Genomic DNA, 26,743 nt, shown 5'->3' on the forward strand with positions numbered 1-26,743 from the left:
TGGAGTGCAGTGGCGCGATCTCGGCTCACTGCAACCTCCGCTGCCTACCAGTTTCAAGCGATTCTCCTGCTTCAGCCTCCCAAGTAGCTGGGATTACAAGCGCCCACCACCACGCCTGGCTAATTTTTGTATTTTTAGTAAAGACAGGGTTTCACCATGTTGGCCAGACTGATCTCGAACTCCTGACCTCAGGTAATCCACCTGCCTCAGCCTCCCAAAGTGCTGGGATTAGAGGTATGAGCCACTGCGCCCAGCTGGAAAACTTCTTTATGCAGCACATAAAGCTACAGAACTCTGAACCTAACAAGGAAGACACATTTCCCCCAATACATATTGGAAAGATGATAAACACTGACTTTGTATTTGGCTACAAACAAAGTCCCAGGAAATTCCCCCAACACTGTAATAACACGGACAGCTCCTTTCACCCCCGCACAAGCCTAGTAGGACTGGCCCTCCAAGACCCAGCTCTTCTTGCCTCCTGCTCTCCTTCTAGCCTCAAGGTCCCTGCCTTCTGTGTGTGCTTCCTGGCTTCCTCAGTCCTGCTGATGTCAACCCAATGGGGAGGCCCAGCCCCTCAGGTTGTGCTTCCAGCTTCTGTCCATTAAGTCGCTCGGTAGAGGTCCCCAAAGCCCCCAGGGTGCAGGGGCTGCATGGCACAGAGCCTTCCCCTGAGCGTCATGCCCAGGCTTCCCAACTCCATCGTCTCTGTCTCCTCCCTCTATTTGCAGAAAAAGAGCCACTTTTTGTTAAATTAATAAAACCCAAATCTAGTTATTTAGCAAAAATAAACATGCAAACAAAAAAAACAAAAAACCCTGGTAAAATAGATAACCTCTGACAAGTATGATCAAGAAAAAGAGAAAACACACACAAAACATCAGTAAAAGAGAAGTGACATAGAACAGCAGATCAAGAGAAAACAGTATCTATTACTTCTTCCAAAAATTCTGAAAATCTCATGAAACGGACACTTTTCCAGGAGAACATGAATTTGCAGATGGAGCCAAGTAAGAACGTGGAGAGATGAGCAGTCACGGAACAAAGTAAAAGCACAGCTTAGGTCTGGTTACCAGATTCCTTCCCAGAGAGGCCGACCAACTCCCACGGGGCCACTCTTTGCCAGAGAACATTTGCAAAAGCTAAGAAGCTCCCAGCTAGCCTGTGAATAACTCCAATACCAAAATGGACAATGATGTCTAAAAACAACATATCATGACAACTCAGGGTTATCCCCCCAAATCAACCATGATCCAACACTGATGAGCTATTAATATAATTTATTACAGCAGTCCCCAAACTTTTTGGCCCCAGGAACTGGTTTCAAAGAAGACAATTTTTCCACAGCTGTGGGGGTGGGGGTGGTTTTGGGATGAAACTGTTCCATCTTAGATCATTAGGCATTAGATTCTCATTAGAAGCAAAACCTAGATCCCTCATACGCACAATTCACAGCAGGGTTCGCGCTCCTATGAGAATCTAATGCTGCCACCTGATGGACAGGAGGTGGAGCTCAGGAGGTCATGCCCACTCACCTGCTGGCCACTCACCTCCTGCAGTGAGGACTGCATTAACAGCTTAAGCTGCATTAACAGCTTCAAGAGGAAGACAAGGGGGAAAAACAGATTCATCCCCAACAGGTTATAAAAGCATTTGATGAAATTCAAAATTCATTTCTGAATACAATTCTTGGCATACTAGAAACTGAATCTTCTTAACCTGAAAAAGACTGCCTTTACCAAGATACGCACCTGCACTGGAAAAAAAAAAAGTAGAAAAATTTTACAACTAAAAAAAAGGCTATCCGGCTGGGCGCAGTGGCTCATGCCCAATCCCAACACTTTAGGAAGCTGAGCCGGGTGGGTCACTTGAGATCAGGAATTCAAGACCAGCCTGGCCAACATGGTGAAACCCCGTCTGTACTAAAAATGCAAAAATTAGCTGGGTGTGGTGGTGCATGCCTGTAACCCCAGCTACTTGGGAGGCTGAGGCATGAGAATCACTTGAACTCAGGAGGCGGAGGTTGCAGTGAGCTGAGATTGTGCCACTGCATTCCAGCCGGGGCAACAGATTGAGACTCTGTCTCAAAAAAAAAAAAAAAAAAGCTACCTTCTTATCTACCAGTAAGTAATCTACAGTGAGCATCTTACAGGTGGTGACACACAGAACTATTTCCACTAGAGTCAGGGACAAGCATGCAACAAACATTCACGCCTGTTGTTCTATCCATGCTGTGCCTAAGATCCTGGCTGTCTGAAAGTTACACCAGTGGCCCAGTTCAACACAGAGAAATCAGAAGTGTCCACACAATTATCAATAATCAATCTGAAGATTAAATGGGAAAAAATCTATTTACAAGCAACAAAAATGATAAAACACTTGAGTTTACCCTAACATGAAATGTACAAGACCTGTATAATTAAAACTATAAAGAAATAAAGCTTTTCTATATACTAAAATACACAAAACATGACCTAAAGTCACCGTAATACACTGTCACACTGCTGTATATTGCTACCCATGAAAATATGTCAATTCTACCCAAATTCATTCATGTATTCAATGCAGTCTTGATATACATTTTATAAGCCTTGAGATGTTTATTCAAAAGTTCATCTAGAAGAGGAAATGCTTAAGAATGAGTAAGAAAATTTGGAGAAAAAATGTGGGAAACGTTCCCTTAGACATTAACATGTAATATACAGCTGTGAGAGCTAAAAATGTGTTACTGGTAAGGAAGTGGACAAGCAACGAAGAAAGACAAACAAGGCTGGGCACAGTGGCTCACGCCTGTAATCCCAGCACTTGGGAGGCTGAGGCAGGCGGATCACTTGAGGTCAGGAGTTTGTGACCAGCCTGGTCAACATGGCTACTAAAAATACAAAAATTAGCTGGGCATGGTGGCACATGCCTGTAATCCCAGCTACTCGGGAGGCTGAGGCAGGAGAATCACCTGAACCCGAGAGGTGGAGGCTACAGTGAGCTGAGATTGTGCCACTGCACTCCAGCCTGGGCAACAGAGCAAGACTCCTTCTCAAAAAAAGGAAAAAAGAAAAAAAGAAACAGACCCCTATATTTATGTGGGTGTGGTTTAATGTATGTATGACATTCCAAATCTGTGGAGTCAGGATGGAATTCGATGAATGGTGTTGGGACCACTGGGTCACTCATCTGGAAAAGTTAGAATTATACACTGCGTCACTCAAAAAACAAATGTGAGAGAGATTAAAGATCTAGGTGGTAATGTAAAAAGGAAAGCTGTAAGAATACAAGAAATGCAAGAATAGGCCGGGCGCGGTGGCTCACGCCTGTAATCCCAGCACTTTGGGAGGCCGAGGCGGGCGGATCACAAGGTCAGGAGATCAAGACCATCCTGGCTAACACAGCGAAACCCCGTCTCTACTAAAAACACAAAAAAATTAGCCGGGCGTGGTGGCGGGCACCTGTAGTCCCAGCTACTCAGGAGGCTGAGGCAGGAGAATGGCGTGAACCCAGGAGGCGGAGCTTGCAGTGAGCCGAGACTGCTCCACTGCACTCCAGCCTGGGTGACAGAGTGAGACTCCGTCTCAAAAAAAAAAAAAAAAAAAGAAAATGAGAGAATATTTTTATCATTTTGGAGTGGTTTTATCATTTTGGAGTGGACAACAACTTCCCTAGCAAGAACCCAAATCCAGACATTGGAAACAGTCCAGAGGCAACAACAGGAAAGCTGAGCACCTGTGGGGCACAGCCCATCATGGACCAGGCCACAGACTAGAGAAGTATGTGTCACAAATAAAGCAGACAACAGATTAACCCATGGCATATAGAAAGTTCCTACAAATCTTTAAAAAAAAAAGGACAATCTGGCCAGGCACAGTTGTTCATACCTGTAATCCCAGCACTTTGGGAGGCTGAGGCGGGTGGATCACCTGAAGTCAGGAATTCAAGACCAGCCTGACCAACATGGAGAAACCCTGTCTCTACTAATAATACAAAATTAGCCAGGCGTGGTGGCGCATGCCTGTAATCCCAGCTACCCAGGAGGCCGAGGCAGGAGAATCGCTTGAACCTGAGAGGCGGTGGTTGCGATGAGCCGAGATCCCACCTTTGCGTTCCAGCCTGGGCAACAGAGCGAAACTCCGCCTCAAAAAAGAACAATCCGTAGAAAAACAGGCAAAGACTTTGAATATCAAGTGCACAGAATAAGAAGCATAAACGGCCAGTGAGCATGGGGAATGAGCCCTCCTGCTTCTAAGTTAGATTCAAAACATGAGTGAGATTTCATCTTTTATTTCTCAGATTTGAAAGGACCGAAATTCTGAAAATACACCATGTTGTTAAGGAGTAGGGAACCAGCTGCCCTCATGCAAGAGATAGTGGGAGGATAATCACGAAGAAATACAATCTAACAGTGTGTATCAAATTTAAAATGTACCTGTCCTTTGATCCAGCAATTTAACTGGGAAAAATTTATCAATAGATATGGATATATCTGTAAACGTGGACAACCCAAATGTAAAAGGATGTTTGTGACAAACAACAAACCTCAAAAAAACCACACCACCGACCAGCCGAGGAGGGGGCAATGAATTTAGGGAACATCCACCCTGGATGGTCCGAGAAGGGAAAAGAAGGAGACAGTGAAGACAGGCCTGTGAGGCACAGTGGCAAGACACGCACTACCTCACGGAAGAGGAAGAGGCTGACTCCACAGACCGCTGCAAACACAAGACAGGAGCGTGCTGGGGGCAGGGCTGGGCTCACCTGCTCTACGTGGGGCTCCTTGGCGAAGGAGATCCTGGCGATGGAGTGGGATGCGATGCACAGCTCCTGCCCGTTCACCTCGCCCTCCTCCACTTCCACCACGCCTGCAAGGGAAGGACAGTCAGCTCACCCAGCAGCTGCTCGGCTTGCAGAGAGGCAGCCTTGACTCTCCTTGCCTGCAAGCCGGGACTCCACAGGAGGCCCCAACTCTGCAGCTGTGGAGGCAACGATATTTCTCCTCCTCCCCACTTCACCCTGTGGATATGGAGGGAAAGCCACAACTCTCCTCACAGCACAGGCAGGTGCTCTATGGAAGGCCACCCTCTCCAGACTGGGCCCCAGCCCTCCCACCTCCACCCACCAATCAGCCTGGCAGAACCACCCCTAGCACATGCAGTGGCAAAAGTCACAGGTGGGAATGGACGTCCAGGAAGAAACACTGATCTAGAGTCACGCAGGCTGGTTTTTTTTTTCTTTTTTTTTTTGAGACAGAATCTCGCTCTGTTGCCCAGGCTGGAGTGCAGTGGCGCATCCTTGGCTCACCGCAACCTCTGCCTCCCAGGTTCAAGTGATTCTCCTGCCTCAGCCTCCCAAGTGGCTTGGGATTACAGGCATGCACCACCACACCCAGCTAATTTTTGTATTTTTAGTAGAGACGGGATTCCAGTATGTTGGCCAGGCTGCTCTTGAACTCCTGACCTCAAGTGATCTGCCCACCTAGGCCTCCCAAAGTGCTGGGATTACAGGCGTGAGCCACTGTGCCCCACCTATTTTCCAGCAATTCCTAATGAATGCACACAGCTGACGGCCATTTCTGCAGACGTGGCACTGGGTAAACGGGCCCTCATGGTCAGGGGGCTGCACGCACACAACCTGTGTGCAGGAGGCCCCTACAGCTACACAGTCGGCCCCGCAGGCTCCCACGACCACTCTCAACACTCAGGGCCATCCCCACGGTCCCCACCAGCACATGCCTCAGCAGGGTCGCACATGGGCATCCCTGCACCCCTGCTTCGAATGCAGGCAGCGGCCTCCCATGGCCAGCACTCCCGCCCCGCAAGCTGGGCCTCACCTGTGTTCTGGGCGCTGACAAAGGCCACCTTGTTGGTGTCGGGCTTGAGGCGAATGAAGCCACACTCTCTGTGCATCGGCTTGCGCGTGTCCGGGTGGAAGGAGTTGAACCTGGACGGGAAGTTGGAGTTGAGAAGCCCAGGCATTGGCCTCCAAGATGGTGTGGGCTGCGTGGATGCCAGAACTGTCCAGGCTGCCCTCCAGGTGGCTGTTCCAGCCACACCCGCACACCTGTCTGCCCCCTCCACCACCTTGCTCATTTTGGCTGTGTCTCTCTTACCTGTTGACCCTCAGTTCCTGAAGACGGGCTGTTCCAGCCACGCCCACACACCTGCCCGCCCCCTCCACCACCTTGCTCATTTTGGCTGTGTGTCTGTCTTACCTGCTGACCCTCAGCTCCTGAAGACGGGCTGTTCTTAATCGCCTCAGGGCATATCCTTGCCCTAGGCCCGTTAGCCCAGGCCTCACACAGAGTCAGCCCTCAGCACTCCCTTGCAGTAAACCTCATCCTAACACAATCTTTCTCTTTTGAGCTATGCTCTTGTGTAAGAATCTAATCAATTCCTACGGTAAAAAACAGAACAGGTGCTGAGTTATGGTATGGTTTCTTATCACCCTTCAATCATTAGTGCAAATTCTCAACAGTAAAAGACAGGCACCTGCATCTTGAACTGAGGGCACAAAACCACGGCTTAAAAACTAACTCGCTGGCATGGTGACTCAAGGCCGTAATCCCAGCACTTCCAGGGGCCCAGTCGGGTAGATCTCTTGAGCCTAGGAATTCGAGACAGGGCTGGGCAACACAGACCCTGTTTCTACAAAAATAAAAACCAAAAAACCAAACCAAAAAAAAAAAGCCTCATTTATCATTTCACCAACCTTATGAGTTTCTATAGGGAATCCATCTCTATGATTCTTAGAGATAAACTTTATTTATTTATTTTTTTGCTCTGTCACCCAGGCTCGTCGCGGTCTCAGCTCACTGAAACCTCCGCTTCTTGGGTTGAAATGATTCTCCTGTCTCAGCCTCCTGAGTAGCTGGGATTACAGGCGCCCACCACACCCGGCTAATTTATTTATTTATTTATTTTTTGAGACAGAGTTTCTCTCTTGTTGCCCAGGCTGGAGTGCAATGGCGCGATCTTGGCTCACTGCAACCTCCGCCTCCTGAGTTCAAGCGATTCTCCTGCCTCAGCCTTACCGAGTAGCTGGGATTACAGGCATGCGCCACCATGCCCGGCTAATTTTGTAATTTTAGTAGAGACCAGGTTTCTCCATGTTGGTCAGGCTGATCTTGAACTCCCAACCTCAGGTGATCTGCCCACCTCAGCCTCTCAAAGTGCTGGGATTACAGGTGTGAGCCACTGTGCCCAGCCACACACCCGGCTAATTTTTGTATTTTTGTATTTTTTTTTTAGTAGAGACACAATTTCACCACATTGGCCAGGCTGGTCTCGAACTCTTGACTTCTAGTGATCCACCTGCCTTGACCTCCCAAAGTGCTGGGATTACAGGCGTCAGCCACCGCACCTGGCCAAGATAAACTTATTTATTTATTAAAACAAATTTTTTTAGGGTCTCACTGTGTTGCCCAGGCTGGTCTTGGACTCCTGGACTCAAGTGATCCACCCGCCTTGGCCTCCCAAAGTGCTAGGATTACAGGCATGAGCCACCGCGCTGGGCCAAGATAAATTTCTGTTGGGCTAGTGATGGTGCTACACCTTCTAGAATGGTACATGCTCACTAACATAACCCCGACAAAGAAATACATTTATACCATATTCTAGGACACACACACAAACACACATACCATCACATTTACTGAAATATATTTTCCACTCTGGTTCATTTTTCTTCGAATGCTAGTCACAAAATTGACTTTCTGACCTTTTCGTGGGTTATAATCTATAGTTTAAAAAAGACTGCTTGGGTTCTGGGTTATTTTGTATTACCCAGAATTCTCACCTTTTGGTTTCTGTGCAGATGTATTACTTTGACCTCATGCATTCAATCAATAATAATATAAAAAGGTATGAGCTATTTTTAAAAACAATGAGATCTTCTAAAAGGGGATGGAGGGTCCGAGAGCCAGGTGCCCAGCCCCGTTCTGAAACTGCTCGGCATTATACGAATAGTACCAAGTTGGTTTAATAAGATTCTTAACACATAGTTGTGTAATGGAGACTAAGGAAGGGTTTGCTTTTTATACTTTGTTTAAACTTTAAAAAAACTGTGTATTACTTCTATAATTAAAAAATAAAGATACTTCAACCACTCCCCATCCCTGGTGGCTCTCCTCTACTTCAGAGACCTACACTGCTATCTCCCTAAAAGCAGGCAATTTCTCCACCTGTGGGGTGCAGGTGGTGGGAAGGGATACTGTGGGACCTCAAGGGGCTTTTGCTTTCTTGTACGGTAAGAATATGAGAACCACATACTAACAGCTTCCTTGTGACCCCAAATAGCTCAGGGGTACGTGTAAAATACAACCATGCACTATTATTTTCAGTAATACTGGGTGACTAATTTTTTTCTTTTTTTTTTTTGAGACAGGTTCTCACTCTGTCACCCAGGCTGGAGCACAGTGTTATGATCACGGCTCACTGTAGCCTTGGCCCTCCCTGGGTTCAAGCAATCCTCCCACCTCAGTTTCTCGAGTAGATGGGACTACAGGCATGTGTCACCACACCTGGCTAAATACTTTTCAGTAGAGACAAGTTCTCACTATGTTGCCCAGGCTGGTCTTCAATTCCTAAGCTCAAGCAATCCTCCTGACTCAGCCTCCAAAGTGCTGGGATTACAGGTATGAGCTACCGCACTGGCCAGGGTGATTAATTTTGATACATAAATTAAGTACATGCATTTGTTTTTATGTTTGGATTAACAAGCCTGTAATTTGGTGGTCAGCTTAATATCTCCAAAAATATAACAGAACCAGAAAGTATCATTTTTACCACTCTGTGTCTCAGTTGCACATTCAGGCAAGAGGACACCTTTCTGAAATAGACGGACAAGTTCCTTTTACACCTTCCTGCTTGGCCTTTGTCTTTGATCAGTCTGGAATTATTTTCAGAGACCTAGGCGGCCCATGAGTCAAGCAGGGTGGGGTGGAGGGAGACAACTTACGAGAAGTTCAGCATGGGCTGGCCCACGTGGGAGATGTGAACCTCCTCCAGGTACTGGAAGGGCTGCAGTGTGGGGTAGGTCCCGGCTCCAGGTGGGTCCGACAGCCAGGTGCCCAGCATCCAGGACAGTGGCTCCACCACTGGGTTCATCTTGGGGGGCTCTGAGGACAAAAGAATGAGACTATCAGTGGCCTCCCTCCAACCATGCCTTGCTGAGCTATAAGCAGAATGCACGTTCCATATTGACGCTTGCTTCTGGTGGCCACAGCTAATCCTGGGGGACCTGTCAAGAGGGGGAGGAAATGGTCAAGCGACTGTAAATGTCATAGTGAGAGATCCAGCTTCAGAAGCCTCTGCAGTTCCTGCAGAGAAAAGAGATCCTAGAGGGGCCAGGCAGGGCGCAAGCAAAGCCAGAGGCCTCACGTCCTACAGCAAGGCTGAAAGCAGCTCACATGGGAGGCACGGTGCCCTGGCGTGAAGAGTGTGTGAAGGAGACAAAGAGCATGAGGGAGAAAACGAAAAGGGGATGCAGGGTCTCGGAGCAGGCAGAGTGTGAGGAGCCCAGGGGCAGGCGGGGTTTAAACGGGAAGTAAGACCCCGCTTCCCTGAGGAGGGGCTGGGGCTTCACAGCAGCCTGTGTAGTGGCCAGGAGACCCCTTTAGAAGGTCTCCTGTGGGGTTCAGTCTCTCATCCCACTAAGTGTGAAGGATGATGCCACAGGCCTGGAACTCAGAGGTGGGAGTGCAGTGACAGGACAGCAGGGAGGGGCCGCTGGGTTGGCTGTTCTGCTGGGCGAACTCAAAGGGACCCCTGCTTCCTGCCTCGCTCAGCAAGGACTGGGTGCTCCCGAGCGGCTTTTCAGGATTCACTCACATGATCCTCACCCTGGCTGGATGCACAGGCCCTGCTCTTACTCATTTTCTAAGGGAGACCTGTGCGGGGACCACAGGAAAGCCCCACTGCATGCTACCCATCAAGGGCGCTGGAAGAGAAGGACTGATCCCCAGAGGCAATCCCAAAGACCTGCTTCCCAGGCCTGCTTAACCCTCAAGTCTCAGTGCTTCAATTGACAGAACGGACACTGACACTCAGGAGCAGCAGCAGGGACAGAAGCAGCTCTGTGGCCGCACAAGCCTCATCTACGGAGCCCAAAGATGCCCAAGCACAGAGACCGGCCTGCACATCAGGACTGACCCCCAGCGTCTCCTCCAGGCCCGCGCAAGCAGAAGACGGACTGACGGGGACAGGATCAGGACTGACCCCTGGCGTCTCCTCCAGGCCCGCACAAGCAGAAGACAGACTGATGGGGACGGGATCAGGACTGACCCCCAGTGTCTCCTCCAGGCCCGTGCAAGCAGAAGACGGACTGACAGGGACAGGATCGGACTGACCCCCAGTGTCTCCTTCAGGCCCGCGCAAGCAGAAGACGGCTGACGGGGACAGGATCAGGACTGACCCCTGGCGTCTCCTCCAGGCCCGCACAAGCAGAAGACAGACTGATGGGGACGGGATCAGGACTGACCCCCAGTGTCTCCTCCAGGCCCGCACAAGCAGAAGACGGACCGACGGGGACAGGATCGGACTGACCCCCAGTGTCTCCTCCAGGCCCGCGCAAGCAGAAGACGGACTGACGGGGACAGGAGTTCTTGGAACCATCGCAGCTTCTGAAATTACACCACCTTTGGATTATAAATTCCAGGAAGTCTGGGAAAAGAAGATCTGGGGAAAGGAAAGCAAAGGCTCTGGGGGTAGAGGAGACCACGTCCAAGAACAGCTTGGAACCGAGGAGGGCCGCACATGTGGCCTGGCCCAGTGGCCGAGCCCTGGGGCCCAGAGTGAGAACCGAGGGTGGAAAGCAGGTAATGAGCACTCTGCATGCTGGCTGCACAGGGCAAACGTAGGTGCCCTGAAGCAGGAGAATGGGAGAGTCCGCTCCTTTTCCAGACTGGCCTGTGGTCTTTCAGTATTTCCTTTTTTGTTTTTTTTTAAATGATGATTTAAAAATCTTTTATATCAGTATTTCCTCCTCAAACTCCCTGTGAAAAGTGGGAAGGTGACGATGGGAATATTTGGACTTCAATAAAACTTTCCTAATTAGACAATAAGAGAATTTTTAAATCAAGATTTTCGTTGCAATCTTTCACAGAGATAAGGAATAGAAGCTTCTGAATCCAATGTGTGGCCTCTGGAACGAGGCTTGTGATCTATCATAGCTGATCAATTCTTTCATCATTCAGCGTGCTGGACACTCTTCCAGGGAGAAGCTAACGGAACAGTCATACATCCCTACGGAGCACACATCCTAGCGAGGGCAGACAATACACAAGAAATGAGTGAATGATGCAGAGCTGAATGTACATTAGGAGATGAGGCAGAAAGGGAGACAGGGCTGTGGGGCACTGTGAAAACCTACCCAAAAGGGACAAGGACACCCTCCCTGAGAAGTGTGCACAGACCAGGCAGGGGATCAGGGTCCCTGCAGCTACCCTGGAGAAGAGCAGACCAGGTGGAAGTGCCAGAGACGGAGGTCCTGGGTGTGCAGGCCTGGTCTTGCTGGAGAGGAACAGGAGGCCAGTGTGGCCGGGGGAAGGAGATCCTCACCCCTCGGAAGGGCCGTGACCTTGACTCTGAGCAGACAGAAGCCCTCGAGAAGGCTGAGTGGGAGGGACGAGGTCTCTGACTGCAACCACGGGAAGCCAGGGAGGGCAATGGCAAAAACCCTGGTGACAGAGGAGGGTGGCCTGGGCCAGGTGGCCGTGGTGGAGGCAGTGGAAAGGATCTAGATTCTGGATCTATCTTGAAGTCAGAGCCACCCGGATGTGCTGATGGTTTGGATGTGAAACACGTAAGAAAAGATGGTAACGGAGGTTTCTGGCCTGAGCAACTGAGAAGACAAGTTACCATTAATGGAGAAAAGGAAGAATGAGAAGAACCTTGGGAGGTGTGAAACAGCAAAACTCAGTCACCTGGGATAGCCCAAGTCCTAAGATGGGCTAAACAAACACCATAATTTCTCAGACAGCCAGCTATAGCCTTGGAGACCTTTCAGTTTGGTAGACTTTATCCAGCTCAGCACCAGGCGCAATGGCTCACTGAACCTGTAATCCCAGCACTTTGGGATGCCGAGACGGGCAGATCACCTCAGGTCAGGAGTCTGAGACCAGCGTGGCCAACACGGTGAAACCCTGTCTCTATTAAAAATACAAAAATTAGCCGGGCGTGGTGGCGCACGCCTGTAATCCCAGCTACTCGGGAGGCTGAGGTACAAGAATTGCTTGAACCCGGGAGGCGGAGGTTGCAGTGAGCCGAGGTCGTGCCACTGCTCTCCAGCCTGGGCGACAGAGACGTTTTCTCAAAAAAAAAAAAAAAAAAGAAAAGAAAGAAAGAGGCTTTGCAAACCTCAGGTTTTTGGGCCGGCTCTCTGGCCTGTGCGGAGCACACCCCACAGCGACTGCCACGGGGCTCTGGCTCTCCTGGGACCGGGTGGATCCACTTCCACTGGTGAGCGCAGCCTGCATGGGAGCTGAACCCTGTGGGAAGCGGCACCCCGTGCGCTGGGGAGCAGCGATCCAGAGTCCAGGTTCTGAGCTGCTGCACCGAGGCCGCGATCTCCACCCCTCACGCCCGAGTCCCCGGCACGGCCACCACCGGCCCCTGTGTCCCGAGGGCCCCGAGGAAGACGCCAAGGGGCCTGGCGGCGCCCCCCAGGGTCCCAGTGGAACAGGGGCACCAGGGCCGCGGCGCCGGGCATGGCCCTCACATTCCCCACGGGGCAGGACAGCCCCGGGCTGGGGTGGGGGGCACGCGCCGCAAGTCCCGCCTCTGCTCCCGGGCTGCCCCCTCCAGCCTCCGCCGGCCCCGCCCCGGAAGCGCAGCCCCGCCTCAGGCGCCGCATCTCCGCCCTCTCTTGCGCCTGCAGGACCGGGAGGGCCGCGCTCGCCCCCTAGCGCCAGGGTCACGCCACCGCGCCCTGTTTGGGGAGCGGCAGAGGCGTCAGGGCGGAGGCTGGGCGGCGCTGGGCGGTGGGGCGCGCTCACTGGCTGCCACCTCACCTAGCAGGCGTCACAGGGCTCACTCAAGACCTCCAGCAAGAGCAGAGGCGGGAGCCTCGCCAGCCCCTCCACAGACCACAGCGACCGCGCCCCTCGGCCCGGAGCCCCCGCCCTCCCCACTCCTGCTTCCCCAGCCACGGGGTCTTCTCCCGGCCCCCCATCTACTTGGCAGACGCCTCTCACCGGCAGCCTCTGCCTCCCCCTGGTCTTTCCCTCCCACCACCCACCGTGGAGTCCTCTCCGGGAGGCCCTGTCCTCCATCCAGCGCTCCTCAGAGGGGACCGGAGAGGAGGCGCTCCTTAAATGGGGAAGACAGACGGACAGAGCCAGGGACAGCGAGAGACGGGACGGGGACAGAGACACAGAGACAGAGAGACAGGGCCAGAGAGTCACGGGGATGGGGCCAGAGACAGAGACACAGAAAGGGATCTTACTCTTTCTTCCCTTAAAACCAGTCTCTGGGGGTCTCCGAGGGGGACCCTCAGGTAAGTAACAATATTATCACCTTCCCTCCCAAGAATTAAAAAAAACAAAAATAACGAAAAAACCTTTTCCCTGAACTTGATTTTGAGGGAAAATAGGTCACAGATACAACCCACAGCCACCAAAACACACATATGGATGCTGTGGGAAGTGGTGGGTCAGTGCCTTGCTGGAGGACAGGAGGGGCCTCTGGGAGCTGGGGGGGTGGCCCCTGAGAAGCCTCAGGGTCTGGCCTGGCTCAGAGGCCTGGGGCGGAGTGGGGAGCCCTGGACTTGGGAAGCCTGGAGGCTCTTCTGGCCCCCGCTCTGCCACAGGGAGCTCCTGCAAACAGCAGGCCCAGGGCACCCCACGCGTCCGCCCAGGACACCCCAGGTGTTCGCCCAGGTGCTGAAGGGCCAGGCTGGCCTCCATGCAGGGTTACCCACCACCCGCCACAGAGAAGTAATGCGCCACTCCGAAAGAAAGGGGTGCTGCCGGCTGGGCGCAGCGGCTCACGCCTGTAATCCCAGCACTTTGGGAGGCCAAGGCGGGTGGATCATCTGAGGTCAGGAGTTCGAGACCAGCCTGGCCAACATGGTGAAATCCCGTCTCTACTAAAAATATAAAAAAACTAGCCGGGCGTGGTGGCGGGTGCCTGTAGTCCCAGCTACTAGGGAGGCTGAGGCAGGAGAATCACTTGAACCCCGGAGGCAGAGGTTGCAGTGAGCCGAGATTGTGCCACTGCACTCCAGCCTGGGTGACAGGGTGAGACTCTGTCTCCAAAAAAAAAAAAAAAAATTAAGAAAGAAAGGCGTGCTGCTCCTGAAGACCTTCTGCTTCTCCAGCAATGGACTAATGGACTCTAAGACACTGCCTGAGTTCAGAGATGGACAAAAGGTGACAAGACACCAAGTGTGAACAAGAGCAGTAAAACATACAAACTGCAAAATGTTGATGGGGCAAAGGTGAAACTAATAGAAAGGGTCTTGCTCAGTCACCCAGGCTGGAGTGCAGTGGCATGAATACGGTTCACTGCGGCCTTGACCACTGGGGCTCAAGTGATTCTCCCGCCTCAGCCTCCCAAGTAGTTGAATGAAGCTGCTCCATGAAGAACGACCACTAACTAAACATGTAACAACTCAGGAGAGAAACGGCAAGGAAAGAGGAGAAGGTGAAATGTGACCTGGCAGAAGTCGAGAAAGTAAAAGAAAAAAAATCAAGCCACCACCCAAATGAAGTGGAGATTGGAAGCAGCACAGGGAGAAACAAACACCGGGAAACACAGCGGAACACAGAGGACAGAAATGAGTTAAAAAAAAGACAAAAGATAGAGAAATGGAAACAAAGTTGGAAGGACGGGAACGCCTGGCACACTGCTGATGGGGACGTGAACTGGCACAGCCTAGTGAAGACCATCTGGCATGTGCCTGAGAGGTTAAGCGTGGAGCAGTGGCCCAGGACTGCCACTCCTGGAGACATGCATACCCAGCAGAAATGACACACCTGTCCCCACAGGACGCTGCCCATGAATGTTTACAGCACCACCGTTCCCAACAGCCCCAAAGTGGAAACAACACAGATGTCCGTCAACCAATGAGTAAACAAACTGCAGTATATCCAGACAATGGAATGTTATTTGGCCATAAAAATGAAGCACTAATATAAGCTGCAATTCAAATGACCCTTGACAACACGCCATATGAAAGCAATCAGGCTCAAAAGAGCACATATTCTGCAATTCCATTTCTGTGAAAGGTGCAGAACACACACATCTACAGAGACAGAACATGGGTCAGTGTTTCTCCACAGCTGCGTTCTGTGGCAGAAGATGCTAGAGTCACACGTAGAAGGCGCATGAGGAGGGAAGGTGAGTGGCAAGGATGCTACGGCTGGCCACAGCGATCCTTCCAGATCGCAGGCGCGTGAGCTGGCTCACTGACACGTGCAGTGAGTGGGAGCTACAAACTAGATTCCGAAAACTCAGTCCAAAAAGTCTTCAAATAATTCAATAATCTTATATTATGGGTGGTTGCCTGTTGAAATAATTTTTAGATAATATCAGGTTAAATAAAATATATTATTAAAATCGATTTCACTTGTTTCTTTTTACCTTTTTAATGTAGCTATTAGAAAATATTAAACTACATAAGAGACTCATTCTCTAGACCTTTTCGACAGTGCAGGAATGGAGTTTTCAACCCTCAGCACGCAAGGAGCTTTGTTTCTATGTCTTCTCCCTGAGGACATTACCAGCAGCTGGATGTCATCAGGAGACAATAGGGAAATGATGCAGAAAGAAACCTCTGTAAACACTGAATGTACTAAGCCAAAAAAAAAAAAAAAAAAGCGGTTATAGAAACAACAACAAAAAAACTGGTTATAGGTGGTAGATGCCTGGTCGTACAGGCATGACACTCAACTCATAGGACCCTTGAAGGGGCAGAACTCCCCACTGGTCTTGTCCCTGAGCGCTGACACCACAGAGGCTTACACATGAAGTAGCAGTGGAAGATTTCATTTTAAAAACTGGGCCGGTCGCAGTGGCTCACATCTGTAATCCCAGCCCTTTGGGAGGCCGAGGAGGGTGGATCGCCTGAGCTCAGGAGTTTGAGACCAGCCCAGGCAACATAGCAAAACACTGTCTCTACCAGAACTACAAAAAATTGGCTGGGCGTGGTGGCACGTGCCTGTCGTCCCAGCTACTCAGGAGGCTGAGGTGGGAGGATCACTTGGGCCTGGGAGGCAGAGATCGCAATGAGCCGAGAGCACATCACTACACTCCAACCTGGGTGACAGAGCGAGACCCTGTCTCAGAAACAAAACAAAAACAAAACAAAAAAAAGTAAAACACAAGAAGCGTAATATAAAATAAGATGACAGAACCAAGACTAAAAATGCTTGAACTTACATATGAAAAAGCTTTTCAGGGCCGGGCATGATGGCTCATACCTGTAATCCCAAAACTTTGAGAGACTGAGGTGGGTGGATTGCTTGAGTCCAGAAATTCGAGACCAGCCTGGGCAACATAGTGAAACCCCATCTCTACCAGAAATACAAAAAAATTAGCCAGGCATGGTGGTGCGTGTCTGTAGCCCCCGCTACTTGGGAGGGTAGGTGGGGAGAATCACTTGCGCCCAGGAGGTTGAGGCTGCAGTGAGCCAAGATCGCGCCACTGCACTCCAGTCTGGGCAACTGGAGAGACACCCTGCCTTGAGGAAAAAAAAAAAAGGCTTTTCAGATTGGACCACAAAGCAAGACCCTCACCTCTTTTGCTGTAAATGAGAGATGCACCTAAAATAAAGCAATTCAGAGAGAGAGTCCAGAAAGCTGGGCAATAAGCAATAAGGAAGCAGGCTTCCCAATCTTAGCATCACGTAAAATGCATGGAACTAGACAAAGAATGGCTCTCCCGAATGAAGGGCAGAACGCACAATGAAGACGTAACCGTGAGGGATCCTCATGCACCAAGCACAGCAACATCTATAAAGCAGAAATTACTGATGACACACGAAGATGTCGAGAGAAAGAAACTAAATGAAATTGCAATTCACCTCTAAGTCTGAATGAATACAAATAAAACAAAATTCCCAAATAATATAATTAATAAGGTAGTTCTGACTGATACATATTGAACTCTGTAGCTTAAAACTAGGGAATACCGCCGGGCGCAGTGGCTCACGCCTGTAATCCCAGCACTTTGGGAGGCTGAAGTGGGTGGATCACCTGAGGTCAGGAGTTCGAGACCAGCCTGACCAACATGATGAAACCCCATCTCTACTAAAAACACACAAAAAATTAGCCGGGTGTGGTGGCGTGTGCCTGTAATCCCAGCTACTCGGGAGGCTGAGGCAGGAGAATCGCTTGAAACTGGGAGGCGGAGGTTGCGGTGAGCCGAGATTGCACCATTGCACTCCAGCCTGGGTGACAAGAGCGAAACTCCGTCTCAAAACAAAAACAAAAAAAACAAACAACTAAGGAATGCCTTCTTCAAGTTCCTCTGGAACAGTCACGCAAACTGGCCTTCTAAATGGTCAAAGAAAGCCTGTAAGTTCCAGAAAGCAGAAAGAAGTCTACTGTCTGATCACAATGCAGTGAGACTAGAAATGAAAATGAATCAGGTGTCCCTTGAAAACACTGTGCGAAAAGAAAGAAGCCAGACAAAAACGTATATTTTCTATGATTCCAATTAGATGAAATTCGAGATCAGGCAGAAAGGATGGAGGGTGGGGAATCCGAACGGTGACAGGGAGGGGCTTGGAGGGGAGTGCAAAGGAGAACCTGGACCGCTGGACGTGGGTGTGGCTGCACAAGCGCCTGCACCTGCCAAAACTCACCACGGGAACACCTAGGAGCTTGTGTTTCACTTATGCGAATTATACCTCAATAAAAATGTTATAAAGAAAAACCTCCCCAAACAATTAATATTTCAAAAAGCAGAAAACTTAAAAAAACTAAAAGCATTTTATCCCAAGAGTGTTTACTATGTTACTGAGCACAGGATTTTGGGTGGCCTCAGAGCAGGGGATGTGGTGGGGAGTGAGGTCGGCCTCACAGCTCAGGGCCTTGGCTCCTGGCCCCAGGGTCTGCTGCCATCCAAGCTGCAGCCCCTACCGCAGATCTAATATTTCGAGAAAAGCCAGAAGCTGATTTTAGGCTAAAATATCCCAATTTCTAAACATCTGTTCAAATTAAAACAAATGACACCACTGTGGTGTGAGTCGCATACCTTGGGGCAGGTGCAGAGGGCCAGAGAGGGCTGGAGCCACACACAGCGCCCTGCCCGGTGCCTCTCGCCTCCCACCTCTCTTCTTCACTCCTCTCTTCTCCCAGGTGGGAGTGAGGACGCCACTGGCGGCCACCCAGCACATCCCCATGCCCCAAGCCCACGGTTCCCGACACATCAGGAGAGCTCTTCGCCGCCCTCAGCCGTGTTTCTGAGTAGGTTTCGCGTTCCTCAGGATGCTGGGGAGCTCGTTCTAGACACAGGCCCAGCCCGGCTGGCCTGGAAGCAAGGAGGGCGCCCATGGGGACACACTCTGCCCCAGTCCTGCAGCTGGAGCAGCCCAGAGCCCCTGCCACAAGACGCCTGGGAGAACTCGGTCAGGGGGCTGGCAAGGACAGGTGAGCACAGCTGGCTCCTCGGAAGAACTGGGCTTATCTGAAGTCTGGTCAAGTTGAACTGGACCATCTATTCCCCCAAGTGGGCCTGGATGGGCCAGCACCTTTTACGTAGGAGGGATGTGGCCCGGGCCTTCTGCCTCGACGACTAGCCCAAGGGAGATGGAAATGAGAGTGAGATGAGAGGGATGGGTGGGCTGGAGATGGCCAGCAGCTGGCATTGCTGGCAGCTTGGAAGGCAACCCGTGACATCAGTGAGAAGGGCGGGTGCAGGCGCACGAGAGCTGAGGGCGAGCCCTGGCATCAGGACCAGAGAGGCCCACCACAGAGCGGGTAAGCAGTGGCACCTGAGCAGGGGGATGGTGTCCCGGTAAGAGCAGGTAGGGAGAGGCTGCCTCAAAAATTCTGGCTAAAAGTGAGCTTTTGAGTGGACTTTGCTATGTGCATGCCAGGTCAGGGAAGCAAGTCCCGCAGGCCCTGGAGAGAAGCTACCCTGCAGGCGGCTGCTGCTTCGGGGGCACAGGGCCCACACCACAGTTGGGGACAGGACAGGACGCAGCACTTATGTGGCAATTTCTTTTTAAAAAACTAGAGAATTCTAAGATAGCTCTGAAATTCAGAAGAAACGCTTTTGAGTAGAAAAAATAACATCAGACTGGAAAGGAAGGAGCACGTGGCTAAGCAACTAGATGGAGGCTTATGGCTGTGAGCATCTAATGGCTATGAGAAATACTTCCCTTCCTGTCGCCCTCCCGGCTTGCTGTTATTTGCTCTGAATCTTAATGGAGTTTAATTTGGACAGGGACAACAGGTCAGGCAGTAAACAAGCAGCGGCGGCGCCTCCTTCTGGCTACGCTGCACCTCACCAGGTTAACCTGCTCCTGGGGCCGCTCCCCCTGCACCCTCCACCACTTCGGGCCGCGCGGAACGTGGCAGCAGCCTAGCCACTGTCCCTCCTTGTTGTCACTGAAGCATGGGTGGGGGTGAGGACGACCAGTAAGAGAATTTTAGAATCCAAACATCAGGTTACTTGAGCCTAGATATATGTTAAGATCCATCAAACTGTGACCTCAATATCTGTGTATTTTACTCTCTGTAAATTATACTTCATTAGAAAAAAATAAATTTAAACATGAAACAAAAAATACTATAAAGGACCTAGTCTATTTGTCACTTTCCACCTCTTTAAATAAACCAGACAGGCTTTTCTAGGCATTTCTTTTCTGATTTCATTTTTCTTTTATTAAAATCTCAACCAAAACACAAAAACAAAAATTTAAATTTCCTGCAAGAAATTTAAATTTTCATGTTTTGGCCCAAGACACTGAAAGCAGGCTTACCCATCCCTAAGTTTTCTAAACTCCGGACACTCGTCAAGGTTCCTCAAGGTTGTTTTCTGCCAATTGACGGGAAATGTTTGCACCTGGCTCTTAATGGCTCTGCAGGAAGTGAATGCTAACTTTAAACGGTGCATTCTGGGAATTGTAGTTCCACTATGAAAGATCATGTCTCAGAAGAAAGTAAAAGACAATGACAGCCCAGATCACAGAATTTCAGAGCTGGAAGGAGCTTTGGAGGTTAGGTGAATTTTATGAAAGAGGGACTGGCCAGAGGTCTGGGCGGAGTGACGAGTGCGGCTTCTACCCTCAGCCTCCTCCACCAGCTACAGCAGAGGAAGGCAACACCACAGAGCCAGGCACATCCTAAATGCTTTCTCTCTCCAGAGCAGTCCCTCTGGCCACCCCTGGCATGTCCTTTTCTGTCTCCTAGAGGGTGGCTGGAGACTCATCTTCACCTGGACATGGAGGCTCAGAGACTGTCCTGTCTCCTGGCAAGCGGCCCGGGAACCCAGGACAGGAAGTGAGCAAATGCACCCACTAGGACCTGGGGACGGCTCCTTCCTGGAGCTCCCACCCTCACATCTCTTTGTGTTAGTGACACGGTGTTTCCTGCCAAGGCACACACAGAAAGGGACACTTACTGCTTAGTACAACAGGGTGCATGGAAGCTGAGGGTGCACGGCCCGCACCAGCTGTCCCAAGGTGGGGAGGAGCTGTCCAGGAACACCGTGATATGTTTGGGTCCACTGACAAGGCATACCAGCAGGGAACTGTTGTTTTAAAGTGACATCAAGGCCCTCAACTTATCAACCATGAAACGGAAGGAGTTGCATGCCCAGGGGAAAAACAGAAATCATGATGGAGAGAAAATACAGCAAGTATTTCTATAAAATATAAAAAGGCAATAAAGTGGATACAAATAATTTGCAAATGTTATGTTTGATTTCCTCGTTAATCCGAGTCTCAATTGAAGAACTATTAGAATCTACAAGTGAATTTGATAAGATGGCCAATTACTAAAATTGGTAGCTTTCCCACACGCTAGCAATAACCGAAAAATAATGGGTGGGGAGTAAGCTTCCGGTTTCCACTCTCACATGTAAAGAGCTTAGGAGTCATATACCACAACCTTAAAACAACAGCAAAAAACACTGAAAGAAGTGAAAATCAACAACTTTTCTTGGATCCATAAGGAAGTGAGGACACAGATGTCTCTCCTGCCACAGAGAATAGCAGTGAGATCAGCTTACGTGGAGCAGAATCTACAGTCTACAGGGGAAGGAACTGGTGGGAACTTGATTTGGACAAAATGCTGGAGGCTGAACATGGCAGGTGTGAGAATCTCCTGGGGTCTTACATTTTCATAGGTTTCACCTCCAGGAACCCCATCAGGTTCTCCCCATGAAAAGCCAAGAAAAAAAAAAACACCTCATGTCTCTGGGATGAGGAGGGGGAGGTGACCACCTTGAAATGAGCCCCGCGCGTTCTCCAGGCAAAGGCCAGGCCTGCTCTGTAGTGAAGCCGACTTCACCAGGACCTCATCTCAGCTGGGAAGGGCATTTCACTGCTCCAGCCCCACCAGTCTTCCGTCTCACCCAAGCGGGGAGGAGAAAGGGAAAGACACGTGTGAAGGTCACGGCTCAGGGACACAGGCCACTGAAGGGCTTAAATCGAGTCACAGGCTGGAGCCTGCTTCCCCTCCCAGCCCTGCAGGCTCCAGCAAAACATCCTGGGTGGGAGTGGAAAGGGCTCAGGCGCAGGCTGTGGAAGGCATGCTCAGAGAAACTCCACGACAACAGGGAGACAAAACAAGGACACTCGAGGAATTTTACAGCCACTGCAGGATTAAACACAGCCCGAGTGCCAGCCAGGTTAAGGGGATGGATGCCTTCCAAACAAGGCACACTTACTTCACCTTTCAGTCAAGCAGCACTTACTGATGGAGGATGCGTTGACAAACACGTCATGAGGCAAGTTCATCATTGTACAAACGTCACAGAGTGCACTTACCGCGTACCACGCACCTAGGCTGTATGGCACAACCTGTGCTCCCAGGCTACACACCCCAGTGTGTTACTGAATACTGTAGGCAGTTGTAACACAGTGCCAAGTGTGTGTGTACCTAAAACACATCTAAACATAGAAAACCTACAGTAAAAATATGGCATAAGAGACAAAAAATGGTTCACCTGCATAAGGCACTTACCAGCATTGGAGTGTGCAGCATGGGCAGTTGCTCTGGGTGAGTCGGTGAGTGAGGGGTGAGTGAGTCAGTGAGTGAGGGGTGAGGGGTGAGTGAGTCGGTGAGTGAGGGGTGAGTGAGTCACTGAGTGGGGGTGAGTGAGTCAGTGAGTGAGGGGTGAGTGAGTCAGTGAGTGAGGGGTGAGGGGTGAGTGAGTCGGTGAGTGAGGGGTGAGTGAGTCGGTGAGTGAGGGGTGAGTGAGTCACTGAGTGGGGGTGAGTGAGTCAGTGAGTGAGGGGTGAGTGAGTCAGTGAGTGAGGGGTGAGGGGTGAGTGAGTCGGTGAGTGAGGGGTGAGGGGTGAGTGAGTTGGTGAGTGAGTCGGTGACTGAGGGGTGAGGGGTGAGTGAGTCGGTGAGTGAGGGGTGAGTGAGGGGTGAGTGAGTCGGTGAGTGAGTCAGTGAGGGGTGAGTGAGTCGTGAGTGAGGGGTGAGGGGTGAGTGAGTTGGTGAGTGAGTCAGTGAGTGAGTCGGTGACTGAGGGGTGAGGGGTGAGTGAGTCGGTGAGTGAGGGGTGAGTGAGGGGTGAGTGAGTCGGTGAGTGAGTCAGTGAGGGGTGAGTGAGTCGGTGAGTGAGGAGTGAGGGGTGAGTGAGGGGTGAGTGAGTCGGTGAGTGAGTCAGTGAGTGAGGGATGAGTGAGGGGTGAGTGAGTTGGTGAGTGAGTCAGTGAGTGAGTCGGTGACTGAAAGGTGAGTGAGTCGGTGACTGAAGGGTGAGTGAGTCGGTGACTGAGGCAGTGACTGAGGCAGTGAGTGAATGCGAAGGCCTGGGAGATGACTGTACACTATGGTAGACTTTCTCAATACTGCACAGAGGCTACACTAAATCGATTAAAAAAAATTGTACTACGATGTTACAATGGCTACAATGTCACTAGGTGACAGGACTCTTTCAGCTCCATTATAATCTTACGGGACTACCATGGTGTATGTGGTCTGTCATTGACCAAAACATCATCATGTAGCACACGGCTGGATCTGATATTTCATGTCTACTTCGCAACCAAAAATTACGAGACATGCTAAAAGGCAAAAAAAAAAATCTGAAGAGAGTGAGTGAGCATCAGAACCAGACTCAGGTACGGCAGAGATTTTAGAATTACCACACGGAGAAATTAAAATTACTGGTTAGTTTGGGCACAGTGGCTCACCTCTGTAATCCCAGCACTTTGGGAGGCCAAGGTGGGTGGATCACTTGAGGTCAGGAGTTCGAGACCAGCCTGGCCAACATGGTGAAACCCCGTCTCTACTAAAAATACAAAAATTAGCTGGGCGTGGTGGCGGGTGCCTGTAATCCCAGCTACTCGGGAGGCTGACGTAGGAGAATTGCTTGAGCCCAGGAAGCAGAGGTTGCAGTGAGCCAAGACTGTGCCACTGCACTCCAGCCTGGGCAACACAGCAAGACTCCATCTCAAAATAATAGTAATAATAATAAAATCAGTACGATTAATATGCTAAGGGCTCTAACGGAAAAAGTGGGTGATAGGCAAGAAAACATGGGCAATGTAAGAGGAGTGATGGACAAAAGAACAAAAAGGAAATTGCTGCAAACCAAAAATGCTAACAGAAATGAAGAATCTCTAACGGCTCATCAATAGGATGGATATGGCTGAAGAAAGAATCACTGAGTTGAAGATATCTCAATAGAAACTTCCCAAACTGAAATGCAAAGAGAAAAAAACGGAAAAAAAAAATCAGAATATTGGAGAATTGTGGGGCAAAAGTGTTACATGAGCATAATGGGAATGCCAGAAAGAGATGAAAGGAGCAGAAGTATTTGAATTAACCATAGTTCAGAGTTTTCCAAAATTATCGATGACACCAAACCACAGATCCAGGAAGCTCGGAAAACATCAAGCAAGATAAATACCAAAGAATCTACACATAGGCATGTCATACTCAAACTGCAGAAAACCAAAGACTAAGAGAATCAAAAGGAAAAAAAATCCTTACATGTAGAGCAGAAAGAATAAGAATTACAGCAGACTTGTCAGAAACCACGCAAGCAAAAAAAAAAAAACCAAACCAAATCAAAAACGTGCAACTCTACATCCAGTGAAACTATTCTTCGGGTGCAAAGGAGAAGTAAAGAACTTACTTTTTTCCCATTTTTTTCTAAATCTCTGAAAAAGAAACTCAATATAAAGACTTATTTAGGCCGGGCGCAGTGGCTCACACCTGTAATCCCAACACTTTGGGAGGCCAAGGCGGGTGGATCGCCTGAGGTCAGGAGTTCGAGACCAGTCTGGCCAACGTGGTGAATCCCTGTCTCTACTAAAAATACGACACTGGGGCTGGTGGCGGGCGCCTGTGATCCCAGCTACTTGGGAGGCTGAGGCAGGAGAATTGCTTGAGCCTGGGAGGCGGAGGTTGCAATGAGCTGAGATGATCACGCCACTGCACCCCAGCCTGGCGACAGAGCAAGGCTCTGTCTCAAACAAAACAAAACAAAAAACAAACAAAAAAATTTCTTTAAATAAAAACAGAGAATTCACTGCTAGTACCTCTTCCCTTTGAGAAATATTAAAAGTTCTTCAGGGAGAAGGAATATGATATACATCAGAAACTAAAATGTATGTAAAAAAAGGGAGAGCATCAGAGAGAAGTAAGTGAAGGTAAAATAAAATCTTTTCTTATTCTTAATTGACCTAACAGAAAACAAAAAAAAAAAGTTTTCTTTTTTTGAGATAGGGTCTTGTTCTGTTTCCCAGGCTGGAGTGCAGTGGCATAATTACGGCTCACTGCAGCTTCAACCTCCAGGGCTCAAGCGATCCTCCTACCTCAGCCTCCTGTGAAGCTGGGACTACAGGTGTGCATCACCATGCCTAGCTAATTTTCTTATTTTTTTTTTTTTGTAGAGATGGGGTCTCACTATGTTGCCCAGGCTGGTCTCAAACTCCTGGGCTCAAGCAATCCTCACACCTCAGCCTCTCAAAGCTGAGATTACAGGTGTGAGCCACCTCACCTGGCCCTGAATATATGTTGACTATAAGAAACCCACTTTGAGGCCGGGCACGGTGGCTCACGGCTGTAATCCCAGCACTTTGGGAGGCTGAGGCGGGCGGATCGCAATGTCAGGAGATCGAGACCACCCTGGCCAACATGGTGAAACCCCGTCTCTACTAAAAATACAAAAATTAGCTGGGTGTGGTAGTGCATGCCTGTAATCCCAGCTACTCAGGAGGCTAAGGCCTCCTGAATCACTTGAACCAGGGAGTTGGAGGCTGCAGTGAGCCAACGTTGCACCACAGCACTCCAGCCTGGTGACACAGTGAGACTCTGTCAAAAAAAATAATAATAATAAAAATAAAACAACAACAAAAAAACCCCACTTTGAAAAAAAAACATAGATTAAAAGTAAAGGGATAGGCCAGCACGGTGGCTCACGCCTGTAATCCCAGCACTTTGGGAGGCTGAGCCAGGCAGATAGCTTGAGCTCAGGAGTTCCAGACCAGCTTGGGCAACATGGCAAAACCCTGTCTCTACAAAACATACAAAAATTAGCAGGGCATGGTGGCACGCATCTGTAGTCCCAGCTACTTAGGAGGCTAAGTGGGAGGATCACCTCAGCTCAGGAGGCGGAGGTTGCAGTGAGCCGAAATCATACCAGTGCCCTTCAGCCTGGGTGTCAGAGCAAGACCCTGTCTCGAGAAAGAAAAAAGGAAAAAAAAAAAGAGAGAAGGTACAAATTATTGATATCATTTAAAAAAAAAGAAGGGAGGGGGTCAATCACTGTTAATCCCATGGCCATTAAAAGCTTAATAGAGCAGCATCATAAACACTTCCATGCCCACAAATTTAATCATACAGATGAGAGGGACCAATTCTCTGAAAGATACCTCCACCAAAACTCACACAAGAAGAAACAGATAATCTGAACAGGCCTATATTGAATACATGGAAAAAAACAATCTTTTTCTCTATACGCACACTCAGGACACTTCTGTGGCCACATGCAGGTCTTTTCCCACACTGACCAATTCTCTGATACCATTTGGGTGTCCTGCACGTCAATTCAGTTCTGACACGAACTGGAGTTCGTGCACATCCCACAGGTTAAGGGCTCAGTCCCACAAGGCTGCCCCCATCTAAGGACGATGGCAAGTGGGTCCCAGGTTACTCACAGCCTCTGCCCCACTGGGCTACAAATCCAGGCTTCCCACAGCCCCTTCCCCGGGTTGGATAATCTGCTAGAAGGCTCTCAGAACCCAGAAAGAGAGTTTATTTACTGACACCAATCTATTACAAAGGATATTTTAAAAGACACAAATAGCCAGGCGTGGTGGCTCAGGCCTGTAATCCCAGCACTTTGGGAGGCCGAGGCGGGTAGATCACGAGGTCAGGAGATCGAGACCATCCTGGCTAACAAGGTGAAACACGGTCTCTACTAAAAATACAAAAAATTAGCTGGGTGTGGTGGCGCGTGCCTGTACTCCCAGCTACTCGGGAGGCTGAGGCAGGAGAATCACTTGAACCCAGGAGGCGGAGGTTGCAATGAGCCGAGATCGCACCACTGTACTCCAGCCTGGCAACACAGTGAGACTCTGTCTCAAAAAAAAAAAAAAAAAGATACAAATAAACAGTCAAAGG

At 49.8% G+C, this 26,743-nt stretch overlaps 1 protein-coding gene across 2 annotated transcripts in view; it reads right to left on the reverse strand.

Moving 5' to 3' along the window:
• The window catches only part of THAP4 (THAP domain containing 4), a 54,621-nt gene that overhangs the window by 15,181 nt on the left and 12,697 nt on the right, over window positions 1-26,743 (reverse strand). The window contains exons 1-4 of one of the 2 annotated variants that reach the window (XM_031007175.3): window positions 19,915-20,017; window positions 8,944-9,103; window positions 5,819-5,928; window positions 4,747-4,850 (exon numbers count right to left, since the gene is read on the reverse strand). In XM_031007175.3, the coding sequence (XP_030863035.1) occupies window positions 4,747-4,850; window positions 5,819-5,928; window positions 8,944-9,103; window positions 19,915-19,918 (378 nt within the window). In that variant the 5' untranslated portion in view covers window positions 19,919-20,017. Of the gene's footprint in view, window positions 1-4,746; window positions 4,851-5,818; window positions 5,929-8,943; window positions 9,104-19,914; window positions 20,018-26,743 lie in introns of those variants that run through there. The other variant, XM_031007174.3, reaches the window with a different exon arrangement.

This window comes from Gorilla gorilla, chromosome 11, assembly GCF_029281585.2.
Source record: "Gorilla gorilla gorilla isolate KB3781 chromosome 11, NHGRI_mGorGor1-v2.1_pri, whole genome shotgun sequence".
Taxonomy (NCBI): Eukaryota; Metazoa; Chordata; class Mammalia; order Primates; family Hominidae; genus Gorilla; species Gorilla gorilla.